The 14,523-nt window shown below is 43.8% G+C and overlaps 1 protein-coding gene across 1 annotated transcript in view; it reads right to left on the bottom strand.

Moving 5' to 3' along the window:
• Window positions 1-14,523, bottom strand: part of MET (MET proto-oncogene, receptor tyrosine kinase) — a 146,435-nt gene that overhangs the window by 30,935 nt on the left and 100,977 nt on the right. Inside the window, exons 11-12 of the mRNA XM_004707767.2 lie at window positions 10,676-10,894; window positions 1,723-1,869 (exon numbers count right to left, since the gene is read on the bottom strand). Of these exons, the coding sequence (XP_004707824.1) occupies window positions 1,723-1,869; window positions 10,676-10,894 (366 nt within the window). The remainder of the gene's footprint in view (window positions 1-1,722; window positions 1,870-10,675; window positions 10,895-14,523) is intronic.

The following is a 14,523-nucleotide window of genomic DNA, read 5'->3' on the forward strand; positions in this document are numbered from 1 at the left end:
TTCTCAGCATATTTTAATTTCCACTTTGATGCTTAGAAGAAATCCCTGGGGTCTCTTCCAGCTGCAATGTGCTCTGTCGTTTAGGATTTATGGTTCTTTTGAATTCCAAATGCTGATCTCCAGACAGAGTCTTAGATTGTCTTGTGTGTGTGTGTGTGTGTGTGTGTACTTTCCACTTTTTTAGAAGGCTTTAGGAACCCTTTAGAAATAACTGCTGCTGCTGAGCCCATTTGGACTCCTGCAAACTCCATATGCTATAGAGTAGAATGAATGTTCCATATACAGCCCATCCCGAATATCGGCATATGAAACACACAACATTCCTCTAGCTCTTTAATGCTTCCTCCCCACCACTATCATGACCCCAGCTCTACCTTACAAATCCGGCTAGACCAGAGCATGTGCACTGGTACAGAGAAGAGCTCTCGACACAAGGAATCCAGGTCAGATAAACCCCTCAGGAACAGTAATGGGAGTAGCAATACCAGAAGGGTAGGGGGAAACGGGGGGAGGGGGAAGAAGGGGAAGAAAGGAGGAGCCAATTGCCATCCATGATCGACGTATGACACCCCTCCTTCCAGGGGGATGAGCAACAGAAATGTGGGGGAAGGAGACAGCGGACGGTGTAAGATATGAAAATAATCATAATTTATCGAAGGTTCCCGAAGGTGGGAGAATGAGTGAGGGCAAAAAGAGGAGCTGATACCAGGGCTCAATCGAAAGATAATGTTCTGAAAATGATGATGGCAACATATGTACAAATGTGCTTGATACAACGGATGTATGGATTGTTATAAGAGTTGTTAGAGCCCCCAATAAAATGATTTAAAAGGAAAAAATATGTTCAAAGTAGAAAGAAAATTCAGACAAATAAAATTTATCCAACATATTACAAACATTTTGAAGGCTTTTGTGTCAAAACACACACACATATATATCTCATCATAATCTTTATAGAAGCTCTTTGCTTGGCTTCCCCTGTTTCCACAGAGCCACAGGGTCAGTTTGAACTGCCAACCTTCAGGTTAGTTGTCAATTGCAAACCACTTATACTCCATTAGTTCTGTTATCTGATTGAAGAGCCTATGTCAGAGATGTTCTTGTGTAATCATTTTATTTTAGTTAACGTGTACAGTACACACGTTCTTTCACGTGTGGGGCTCCAGGTACTTGGGATCACTGTGGATGGCTCTCCTGGGGCCGGGGGAACTCTTGGATGTATCCGTGTCTCATGTGAGAACTATGGCAGATTTTAGCAGGAGTTCAGCCCGGTGGAGCAGAGGTGTGAGTGCGAGTGAATTTTAAGTTCTAGCCTCTGATGCTTGGCAAGGAGTTAAAACTGTTGCCATCAAGTTGGTTCTGACTCATGGTGTTTCTAAGTGTTAGCATCAAACAGTGCTCCCTGGGTTATTAGTGGCAGATTTTTTTTTAGAAGGAGATCATTAGGCCTTCCTGTCTAGATGCCTCAAGGTGGACTCAAACCACCCACTCTTGGTTTGCAGCTGAGTGTGTGTACTGTTTGCACCACCTGCGGGCTCTGGAGAAGGAGCTGGCATGATAACAAAAAATCACTACTTCTAAAATTACAACTAGGAATCAAGGCTAAGTTGATAAGCCAAAGCCAACACACCAATGAGCTTCAACGACTTATTCTGAGCCTCTGAGTGGCATAATTATGTTGGCAGCCTCATTTAAATCATGAGAGAAATACAGGACTCCCACCTCTATGTTTAGCTCACTGTTCAATTTCAGCAAGTCGTTGGGGACTGTACATAAAACGGATTCAGGATATGAGTGAATATTCTCGCAGCTTTTATTTCCAACTTTTAACACTTCACCTTTAACTGCTTCAGGGTCAATATCGTTTCCCTAGAAGGAGGAAGAGGCGAGAAAGAAAAAAAAATAAAAAGGTTGTTAGCACTTTAGCATTTAGTGGAAACACGATCACGAAGAAACATAAACACACAGAAAATGTTGTCAGAAGCTGGTGAGTTTGGCTCGGACCCGAAGGACGACAGAAACAGACGCCGCCCTGTGCTGTGCATTTCCACAGCCACTGCTCGTCTATTTTAGCCGGGTGTTGAAGCCACCATGCCAATCATCTCATGGCAGGCCTGCCTCATTTTTGCTGATCCACTCTTTCCCCCTCCTGACGTCCTTTTCTAGAGATTGGCCACTGCTAAGAACATATCCAAAGAGTGATGAAGACAGGACAGCCTCGCGTTTAAGGAGCAATCTGGCTCTCCTTCTTGCTGGACGTAACTGTTTGTTCTTCTGGCAGCCAGTGGCATATTCAGTATTCTTTGCCAACACGGTCATTCACATCATCCGTTCTTTTTGGTGTTCTTTATTTATTGCCGATGAGGTGACTGAAGGCTTCGGTTGGGCCCACTTGAGTCTCCAAAGTGTTATCTTTGCTTTTCGGATATGCTAAGTAGCTCTTTGGCAGCAGATTTGCCCCGTACGATCTGTTGTTTAATTCCCTGCCAGCTGCGTCCATGGATGTTGGTTGTGGATCTAGTCAAATGAAACCCTGGACAAAGCCAAGCTAGTTTCTGTGTATCAAGACGGTGCTCCCCGGAAGGACCCATGTTTCCTTTATGTGGAGGCGGCATCCACACCGAAAGCTGCGTCTTTTTACTTGTAAAGCACAGGATGTTTTGAGTTGGATTTCAAGGACGTTTGAATGAGGGACAAGGAACAGGATCCTTTCATGGCACCAACAGATCAGGAGTCACACCATATACATTTTATATCAAGTTGGATTGCAGAAAAGTGGGCAAGAGGTTCTTCGCCCACTCCCCACCCCCAACTTTACGTGTGAAGGGCATCCTACCCATGAGTTTGAAGCATAATAATCTTATTATCGTCTCCAAGTGCTACTACTGATGACTGGCCAAAATCCCACCAGCATCAAGTCCATTCTGACTCATAGTGACTCACAGGGTGTCTGAGGCTATAAGTGTTTATGAGGGTAGATAGCCTCATATTTCTCCTACAAAGTGGCTAGTGGGCTTGAACCACCAACCTTTTGACTAATAGTCTAACACTTACCACAGCACCACAAAGGCTCCTTCGGAAGGCTGGTCAACTCAAGCCATTCAGAGAATCTGTCCTTGCACTGTCTAAAGCTTGCTGTTAGCTGCCTTTGAGTTGCCCCCACTCCTGATGACTCTCATACGCAGTGGTACGAAGTGCTTGCCTGGTCTGTGGCATTCCCATCACCGGCTGTGAAGCACATCTTTAGAATCCACGGGGTTTTCCCTGGCTGCTTTTTGATAGCATATTGCCAGACTTTCCTTCCTAGTCTTTCCTCGTCTGCTGAAACCTGTTCCGCATCCCATCAGCCGGCAAACTCACTGGCAGAGAGGTGGTGGCAGTACTCGAGCTCCTCATTGGCCAGGAATTGAACCAGTTCTACCACACCACACAGAGGGCTAGAATTCTACCGCGGGACCACCAATGCCTAATGTTACCTAACAGCTGTGTGATGCGGTCATTCTCAACCTTGGTTTTACTGAAAGAAGAAGGAAAAAAATCAGTGCCTGGGTCACACCTCCAGGGCTCCTGATGCCATTGGTTTGCTGGTGAAAATGCAGAGCTAAGATGAAAGCCAGACCGTGGGTCCACCTGAGCCTCTCTCTGAGGGAACGCTTGCCCTTTCTGCTTCCGGAGGGCACTTCCTCGTCCTGCAGCCTTTCCTACAGGACTACAATGTGCCTTCCTGGCTTTGAACCCCCGACATTCCAGAATTCACTGTGGAAGAGATTCCTAAAAGATACCATATGATCCTTATTGACTTGAGAACTGTCCAGGATCCTGGACAATCACACGAGGAGTTTTGAAAAATTATCCAATTCAGTTCTTTGCAGTTCCCCCCAAGCATTTTGCAGATATCAATGTTTAGTTGATGGAACCAGGGATTACCTTTGGGGAGGGAGTGCAAACACAGGTTCGATGTCTCATCTCGGCTCTATTAGTGCGGTTATTCTTTCACCAGGTCACGGCTTTGAGGAGCGAGGTCGGTCAAAGCAAATTACCATTTGTTCTCACTGACAAAGCACAGGCAGCCATAACTGGAGGGCCGCTCCTCCGTTTTGCATGTGCAAACTACTGTCACACACAAGGTCGCATGTGCATGCCCATCGGTTGGTAAGTCAGCTATTACTGCTAAGTCCAAAGAAAGTCTTCATGACATGAAGCCGGAGTTTAGGGTAAAAAAATGGAACGGGGCAAATGCTCGCCTCGTGATATTTCTAGAGGCAGTGTGTGCACTCCTTCGAGGCAGGTCGGCTGCACAGGGCAACCCAACTCCGGAGCCCATCAATCTAATCCGTCTCTTTGGGGCTTCCGATGACAACTTGTTGGTTGGGTCCGAGGTGGGCCGCGGCCCTCACTCCTGTCATGGAGGGAAGTCGGGGAAGGACCCGGAGCAGATTAAAGAGCTGGAGGGCTTGATTTATGACGACGGGACGATGACCCGGGTGGGGGAGGGACCGACACGCTGCATTTACGTTGCCGGGACTCATTCTTTTCTGCTCAGCATCTGCTTGGACGTCGCATAAAGGTTTCTCTGCAACCCAAACCGACCAGTCAACCTGAAAAAGGACCTCCGCTGCTTCTGTGTCTGCCCAAAGAGCACGTGACAAGCAGTAGACAGGAAGACCTTGCAAGTGTACAGTAAAACCTGTGAGAGCTGGGACCTGCTGAAGGCGGAAACTGCGAGAAAGTGCAAACATTTTCCGTGAACAGAGGTAAGGCTTGTACCCTGTCAACGGCAGAGAAGGGACCCCCCAAAAGCAAGGCAGTCCCGTCAAGTTCTGCCTCTACAGGTTTCACTGTATATCAAATTACTATCCCTTTCATGTTCAGAATCCTAAAATCCTTCTTTATGTTTTGAAACTCCAAATTGTGGCACCGAAACCATTAACCAAACTCACTTGTCATGGAGTCAGTTCTGATTCCTAGCGACAGAGTGAAACTGCTCCTGTGGGTTTCTGAGACGATGACTCAACTTGACTGGAGTAGAAATCCTTCTTTCCCCCGAAGGCTGGCTGGTGGCTTCAAATCGCTGACTTTGTGGTTAGTAGCCCAATATGCAATCCACGATGCCAGCAAAAAAACCCCAAATAAACTCCGAACTCACTGCCGCAGGGCGGATTAATCTACTATGCCAGCAAAAAACCCCATACTCCGAACTCACTGCCGCAGGGTAATTCGGATCCAAAGGGACCCTCTAGGGTAGAGAAGAACTGCCCCGTGGGCTTTTGAAACCGTAACTCTTTCCAGGAGTAGAAAGCCTCATCGTTCTCCCAAAGAGCTGCTGGCAATTTTGAATGGCTGACCTCATGCTTAGAAGCCTAATGAGTAACCTATTGTCACAGGGCTCCCTAAAAGGCGAACAATGTGGAAAGATCTAAGCTATTATAAATTTCTACTTTTCTAAATCGTAAATGATACTGCTACTCACGACTATACACCAGAGACATCCTGGTCAGGGTGGCTACTTTTTTTCCCTTTATTTAAAATAAACAGCATTGTGTTGAACTATGGAAACACCCGTGGTTAGAATTAAACATTTCATTATGAAATAAGAGAACTTATTTTAAAGGTGTGCTCTGTTCTTTGGTGACTCAACCAATAAAATTTGGATTTTGAAATACAGCAACCAGAGGGAATGCTCTAATCTCAAATCCCCTGCATATACACCTTTTAAGTACCGTCATCTCATTTTTGTCCTATAAAGGTTCATTGTTCTTCACACTCTACACATGCAGAACAAGGGTTCAGATAGACAATGAGACTTGCCCCAGGTCAGAGTGAAAATAAAATTCCATTTGACACCACGCCTACTTAGCGTCTGCTGTGTGTCAGACTGAGGCGCCCCGGTTGCACAGTGGTCAGCACTCAGCTGAACCCACCAGCTGCTCCCAGGGAGAAAGATGTGGCTTCTCTAACAATGTACAGGCTTGAAAACCTGAGGGGGCCGTTTTGCTCTACCCCGTCGGGATTCTATGAGTAGGAGTCCATTCGAGGACGAGTAGTACTTGACCACTGCGCTACCAGAGCAGCAGAAGTCATCCAGAGGATACGGATTCTCCAGACCAGGAACGAGACCAAAGGACTTCCATGGATGGTTCCACAGGACAGGGGAAAAGCTCCTGGATTATCTGCGAAAAGTTGGCACATCCAAATTAAATTGGTTTCTCTATTGACTTGGGATCTTTATTACTCTTGCTGCTGTGGTCAGTTCCAATTCAGGACAGCCTGATGGACAATAGACCACACAAATGGTCGCCTGGTGCTGGACCATCTTCCTACGTACGTTTGAGTCCACTGCTGCGGCTGCGGTGCCAACTCATCTCATCCGCGCTTCTCTACCTTACTAAAAGTGCCCTTATTCAGAGATTGGTCTTTCCAGGTGCCATGTTCAAAGAAAGTGAGTTGGCATCTTGCCATCTTGCTTCTAAGGAAGATTCTGGTTCTATTTTTTCTAAGACATTTTGATAGTCCCTGGGATAGCTGACATCCTTAAACAGCGCAGTTCCAGCAAATCACTTCTTGTGTCTATTTTTTAAATTGTTGACCTCCTGCATGGATATGAGGTAACTGAAAAAAACCATAGGTTGAGTCAAGTACACCTTAGTCATCAAAGTCACATATTTGCTTTTTATTACTTTAAGATATCTTATGTAGCAGATTTGCCCAACGTAAAATGTCCTTTGATTTTTTTTTTAATCCATACTTCTATGGATGTTGGTAATTGATTCTAGTAGAATGAAATCATTGATAATTTTTAGGCACTGTGTGGTAGTTACATAAGCTTCGCTATTAAGAGTGAAGGGGTGGAGTTTAGCCTGTCAATCAGGTCGCAGCTTGATGACCTCATTTGGAGACACTAAGGAGATAAATAGCTCACTGGAGGCGTGACATACGCTCACTCCCTGGGAGACATTCCTGCTGACAAGACACATGGAGCTATACTAGGGCCTGGAGCTGGAGGAGCCTTGTACAGACCCCTGTCAGTGCTGAGATGCTTACACTGCCACTGGATCTACAAGTCTTTCCACCCACTGGCCTGTGATCTTTTTTCCTGAATTTAGTGTCATTGCATGTGCTGTGTGAGTCTGAAGAATTTATAGACTGATAATCGACATAGGGGCTAATATCGGATTTATGGACTTGACCTAGACTGGGCTGGGATGTTTTCTTAATGTACAATTGCTCTCTTACACACAAACACACACTGCAAGAACAGATGCTCTTTCTATGGTCTGGAATAGATTTTTCACTGAAAGCCTATTAATATAGGGAAATATTGCTTTGAGGCTAAGATTGGGGCACCATCAATAAGAAGAGATCTTGACACTGGATTAAACACGGCACCTGAGAAAAGCGTCCTTCACTGCCATCTTGTCTGGAGTAGAAATCTTCATGGGAGCTGGGGTTGGGACTGGACATATGGTTGCTGGTAAATTAACCAGAGAGGAAAAGAAGACAAGACGAACTGAGCAGTAAGTGGACTGGGTTGGCTCAGGGGCCTCTAGAGCAGAGCCAAGCTACTTTCTAGATCCTTCTGAGGCCCAGAAATGGCTGCCTAGACTCTGTTTGAATTCTTGAATCCTCATTCTTGTGTTTCAGTGCCAGAGCCTGAGCCTCTGCACTTTGCATTAGCCGATCTTCTTGCCCTTTTCTTCTTGACCCAGCTGCCTTCTCCAGAGAGGACTCATAAAGCATATAAGGGGGCTTCCAAGAGTTTGTGGAACAACTTCATCATTTTTTCATTCCATTTTCCATGTACTTTTTGAAGTACTCTTGTGTATTACAAAATGCTTCCGAATAAGACAAACTCCCAGGCCTGTGTCTCAGACCAATTCTCTTCCAGCTCAAGTTCCTGCACCACACTTTGTATTCCTCTTCTTTCCATAAAATAGGCTCACACTCTAAAAGTACAGTAATAGAATAATCAGGAAAAAAAATACAGTTTCTTTAAACAGAATCAACTTTGGGGTACTTGAAAAAAAGTTTAGAGGTCTTTCACTCAAAAATTTGTGTGTATGCATGCATAGGGATATCTCAATCTACCTATGATAGAAATATTCTTGTATCATGAACAGTGTTTTGACACATAATAAGTCAAAGTTAATACGAGAAGTATTGTGATTTAATGGCTATCAGACTGGATTGGGAGTCAAGGAATTTGAATATGAGCTCTAGCTGTGTTCCCTACTCCCTGGGTGACCCAAGACAAATGACCCAGTCTCTTTAAAGATCAGTTTATTTATTTATAAATGGGGTAATCATCACTGATCTCACCACTTTATAGGTACAAGGGAGACTCAAATCAAATAATATGTCAAAGCGGTGCATTAAGTGTAAAAATCCATATAGTTGATATACTCATTGTACCTTAACATACTCCCACAGAGATGCCTATTGCTAGTGATCTCTGTCCCTATCTGGTGCTGGCTGCCTAAACGCCTTGGCCATAAACTACCTTCTGCATCAATGGGGTTTCTGATTCATTCTGAAGTCCTTCTTGTCCCCTCTCAACTCAAAGTTGGCTGACCCCTTTTGGCTATGATGTAGTCATAGGTCCAGCTACTGACTAAGGCTGGGGCTGGAAATGATGGCAGTCTCTTTGTAACCCAAGAATTCTTGCATGCATGGTTGCTTGAAGAATATGAACTTTTCCTGGCGATGAAGAGTAAAGCTCACTCCAAACACACGTTTCCATCCACAGCACTTCCATCGACAGAACACAACATCCTGCTGTGCATGCCAACTGCACCAGCACCGCAGGAAAAGAGATGGTCGGCTTTCTTTGGGTAAAAACAGCCCACGGCCTGGCCAGAAGGCAGCGCCTTCTCTTTTCATTTCTCATGCTTTGCTTCCCTTTGTTTCTGCCTAAGGGAAGCAGAGGACTTCATCAATTTTTGATATCGATAAAGGGTTAAATTGCCGTCACTACACATATACACACACATACTCTTACTCCTTAGATGACCTCTTATATCCATGGAAGAATGAAGTTTGGGAAAAGATTGAATCAGGGTATAAAAGAAATACCCCTGAACTGTCTCTCTCTCCACCGGATGCCTACTCTGTGACATGACAGGTGCTGTATACGCTGGTTAAAGAGCAGACTCATCCTGGAGGTGGCACGAGAAGAAAGTGCTTTGTGTGTCTGTCGTCAGACTCCCCTTGGGCCTTGTTGGGAAAAGCATCGACAGATTGAAGATGATGTCAAATCATGTCTCGCTTGGTCCAACAATTTTGTAGGATGTTGAATAAAGGGTATTTAATTTATAGAAAAGGACATTTTTCTCTTCTACGCAGGACTATTCTTGGGTGGGTACAGAACCATTTATCACTAATCCTTCTGTCATCGATACAGGAATAGAAAAAAAATAGTTTTTCTGGGCATAAAAATATGTGCACATGGGCCTTTGTTTCCATCAAGAAAACCGAGTGGAATCTTTCAAACGTCAAACACAGTAATTGTTGAAAGCAAAAGGTCACACTAGATTAGTTTTATTGAAAAAGAGAAGAGAAGTGATAAAAGCTTCTCTTTCTAAAACTAATGAAAGAAGCGATGAAAGAACTTTGTGGTGGTAAACACGCTCATTGAAGCAGGCTTCCATTTAATTTCATGCTGGGTTTGCTTAATTATCATTCCAAATACAATTGTGAGTTTAGTACACTTGTGAGTGTCAATGTGTGCATGGGTTGAGCTACGGATAAAATCTTATTGAAAAAGCAGAAAATACAATTTTAATAGAAATACATAATGGCTTAGATGCAGATGACCTCTGGGAGTCAATGTTATATTTAAATAAGGACGATCCTATTGCTTGCTTTGAGTTTGTCCACATTGTGTTTGTTCTGGGTGTCTACAGCAATTGCGTTTGTTGACTTGTGAGTGCTGTATGGTTGATTCTGAAGGACGGATGTGCTGTTGTTCCCAGTGGACAGGGAATGACACTCTTGGTCACGCTGCCTGTTTGATTAGTAATTCAAGTAAAGGTGACAAATGCAACACAATGGAACTGTATTCTAGTTTTGATTTGGCCACTAGTGCAATGCTTCTGATGCCATTTCACAGCACTGGGCTTCCGTATTTTCATGTACAACAGGCTGGGTTCATCCTTTGGTGAAATGCTAAGTAGAGGTTAACATATTCTTTTTTTAATTTTTTAATTAAAAAGTTTTTTAAAAACATATTCTTAAAGTCATGGCAATCCAGTTCTATTTGTAAATTGGCTCAGAGTTGATCACAGTCAGACAGTAAATTCTAAGTACTAGACGGACTGACGGACTACCACTGATGCATTGCATTTCGTGGCTTTTACTTTGCGGTGAATACATTGACGTGTCCAGGGAAATGTAGGGCATCTGCTGGGAAACGCGTTCACTGGGAGTTTCTTTAATGGATGTGTGTTCCACATTGGCTACTTTTCCATATACACACAGGAAAGGGCTTTTAAATGCTTCATTAAAAGGCAACCCATGCCCATACTTATTGTTTAGTCTTATGCCAAAAAAAGATTTGGAGCTTAGATATTGGCTGATGGCGTTTCAGATAAAATGACAGAATACAACCATTCTATTCACATAGCTACAAGTCAATTAAATTCAAACTGATGATTTAGGAGAACATTTAAACATTTCTTACCTTAATTTCCAGTACATTCTCATTGCCCATTGAGATCATCACTGGCTTTTCAAAAAGCTTAAACACAGGATTAGGTACATAAATGAGATCAAAGTCCCTGGAATGGATCCCATCTAGCATGAAGAAGGCCGTGGCTTTCAGGGGGAGTTGCAGATCCAGCTGTTGCAGTGAAGGAGTCGTACAGCAGATTAGCTCTGAATTAGAGCGCTGTTGACATGCCTGCAGCAAGACACAATTATGCACTGTAAACAGAATGCAGCGGGACATCAATAGCAGCTTTCACATTGCACAATTTCAGATAGCCAATTCAGAGTATATACTTTCTGGGGGGAAAAAAAGTTGCTTTTAGCTTTCGAGTTTCTGGGAACATGATAGATGCCAATTTATCCAAACAATCCAGTCTTCAAAGGGAGACAAGGGCTTCGCTGGCCTGGAATAAGCTCAGTTGATCTCTCTGGAACCGGCCCTCCCTCAATCATTTCATTTTCCCGAAGACGACCTTGGTTTGCACATTAGCTCTAAACCACGCTGTGGGAACTTCAGCAAAGCCCTTCCTTAGGAACTTGGCTCTCTTATTCAGAAAGTAAGAAGGCAATATTATACAGAATATGGGATGCTTCATAGTAAAGGGCTTTGAACATTGGCAAGTGACATACAGTTCACATAATAATTAACTCTGGAACTAGGTAATCTTATTAGTAGGTCTTAGGCAATTGATTACTGAGTGCCAGGTCTATGCAAAATGCTTTACAAAGCTGGCCTCATGGAATTCTCAGATTCGCCCGATGCGGCAGGCGCTACGATTACTCTCATTTTACAGATGGAGAAACTGGGCTCTCAAGCTTGCATCCTTCAATCAGATCACAGAGTTGGAGGCACAAACTCAAGGCCACCTGACCCCAGAACTCAACTGTCTCTATCCCAAGTTATACTGCTTCTTGTTTTCTATTTATTTATTGCATATAATCAATCTTTTCCCATGGTCCCTATTTTACAAAGTCTGTGCTATTATTATTAGGAAGCCCTAGTGGTGTTGTGGCTGCTATGTTTTAAGACACTAACTGTGAGGCCAGCTGTTCAATTCTACCAGTTGCTCCATAGGAGAAGATGACATTTTCTGCTTCTGTGAAGAATTATAGCCTTGCAACATATGTACAAATGTGCTTGATACAATTGTTGCACGGCTTTTATAAGAGCGGTAAGAGCCCCCAATATAATGATCTTAGAAAGAAACGCAGCCTCGGGAGGGGCAGTTCTACTCTGTCCTGTGGGGTGCTAAGAGAATCGACTCGATAGCAGTGGGTTGGGTTTGGCTTGCTTGGTGCTATTATTATTTCATGGTCTCTCATCGCTCAGTTGGAATATTCTCATCTGGAATTCTGATTTAAGGAATCTGGAGAAATGTGATTTCCTCTGGATTGTGCTTGGACTACACAGCAACACAAAGTGGTGTAAGTATAGTAAGTAAAGCTGAGTTCCCCCTTTTCTCCCAAGGAAAAGAAAAACAAGCAATAGCATCCCTTTGATGTCCCTTTTTTTTTGGGGGGGGGGGACAAGGACAGCTGGAGGGGAAACATTATTTACCTAGGTCCACAATAGCAAAAGGACTGTGAATAAACCTAACACTTGGTATCTGATCACTAAAAAAATTTCAATTACTCTATATTAAAAATATGTGTTGTAAACATAGAAAACTGATCCATTGACTTACTAGGAAAAAAGGATTAATTTTACACCAAATTAATATTTTAAAGCTAAATATTATTCGTTCCTATCCTCTTGAAGAACATAAATGTACAATCTTCTAATATTACAGTAATTCTCTTCAACACAAGAAGAAATTTGAATACAAATACATAATAAATGGCTTATTTTGGGGAACAATACATGACTACAACATTTTGTTAAGAAAGTACTGATTAGTTTTATTTGAAAAAATTAAGAGTTTTCATGTTATTTTAAGAGTTATTTTGACTAGCTCTCTATCTCCAAACCAGAATCAGACCTGACCAGAGAGGTTTGATTTGTTAAATATGAAGAAGTTTGGTGCATCCTGGCCAGTCTCAAATCCTGTAAGCAGCAGGGAACATGGTAGGAGCACAAGTCTCTGTTATGAGAAACAATAGTCCACGAGGCTGAGCTTTCCACTCCTGTTCAATTCTATAGATAGTTCTATTGTTCTAAGGGCTTTGGGGCTAACATAACGGAACGTTATCTATCTGGATAGCAACAAGATAAGAGTTTTATTTTACTCAATTGTTTGCATCTTTGGGAGATGCAACTCTACTTCTGACACCTGGAAGGTTTTTACTAACGAGGTGGTAACACACGGAGGAGGAGGCCAAGAGGAACGCTACAAACAAAACCAAGTTCACTGGGATTGAGTCAATTCCAGCCCAAAGTGACTCTCTGGGCAGAGAAGAACAGCCCCGGAGGGTTTCTGAGGTTGTTAATCTTCACGGGAGCAGAAAGCTGCATCGTTCTCCGGCGAGCCACTGGTGGACTCAAACTGCAGCCCAATGAGTACCCCACCACCCGGTGTGTGTCCTCCGAATGCTAGTGAGGAGAGGGAAGGGAAGGCAGTCATTGTTTTAGCAATGTAGGCTTGGCTCTGTGAGATCAACATACTTTCTCAGCTTGCTCCTTTGAAAACGGTGTATGCCAACACCAAGGAGCATGGCTGTGTTTAATTTTTAACCTGGTGATTGGAAACGGCTATGTTGGTTGTGCAGTACTGATGTCCTTTAAATGAACAGCAGTGGCATTTTAACACGGTTTGTGGCTGTGTGTGTTGGTTGGTTTCAAAGCCCTTTGCCTCATAGGATGACTCCCTGGAGTGGAATCTCTCAGGAATATGATAACAATCTAATAAGACTCTATAGAGATGATGCAATGTGGCTGACTGAGAGGTCAAGAAAAACCTCATTGGCGATGCCCTTATTGTTTGGTGATTTGGCTTGACATTTTTAGCACGAAATTGGTTTTTGTAATTGAAGAACACCGTGGCTTTAGCCATCAAGAAGTAGTAGATGGAAACCTAAGAGGGCGTACCATAATTCAATCTATCGCCTGCCCAACGGAGACCCTCAGCTTGAGAGGAGCATGGAGAACCCTGATTCTATGCTGAGCGCACAAATTCCGCTCGGAGGTGTGATTTTTATTACAGATAAACACAAACACACATTTACAATCTTTGTCAATAACCCCTACCTTTCTCGGAGCTGAACTGAAATGACCACAAGAAAGAGACCTGTGTAAATTGTTACAGCACAAAATGAGTCTACCACTCACACGGAGGCATTCAAGCTTAATTTTAATAAGCCTGGCACATAAGCAAAGGTGGGAGACACAGCAAATGAGGTCCCTATTCTAGGGCACAGAATAAGGACTGCAGGGCTTCCTTGCTACTCGATCAGAGAAAAGTCAGAAAAGGAGTGGACGAAAGCCTGGGTGCTGCTGCGAGACAGGTGCGGTTGCCAAGGGCTGCACTGCTGAGGCTCCTGGGGGCACGAGAACAGCGTGGTTTCCTTCTGTGCTGATCGTCTTTCAATACATCGTCTCAAGCTAGCTATGATCATTTCCGTCTAGACCTGCTCTGTCATGCTTGCATAAACACACACACATATATTGACTGCGCCAAAGTGGAGTCCCTGGGTGGGGCAACAGTTAGCATTTGGCTGCTAGTCTAAAGGTTGGTTGCAAACCCACTAGAGGCGGTGCCCAGGAAGGGCCTGGCAATCCATTTCTGAAAGCTCATAGCCACCGAAGACCCCGTGGGCTGCGGTTCTCCCCAGAAACACCCGGGGTCGTCATGAGTGACGACGGACTCCTTAGCAGGTTTGGTGTGG

The sequence above is a fragment of the Echinops telfairi genome, unplaced genomic scaffold (assembly GCF_000313985.2).
Source record: "Echinops telfairi isolate 266 unplaced genomic scaffold, ASM31398v2 ScPeMD7_23;HRSCAF=83, whole genome shotgun sequence".
NCBI classification, from domain to species: Eukaryota; Metazoa; Chordata; class Mammalia; order Afrosoricida; family Tenrecidae; genus Echinops; species Echinops telfairi.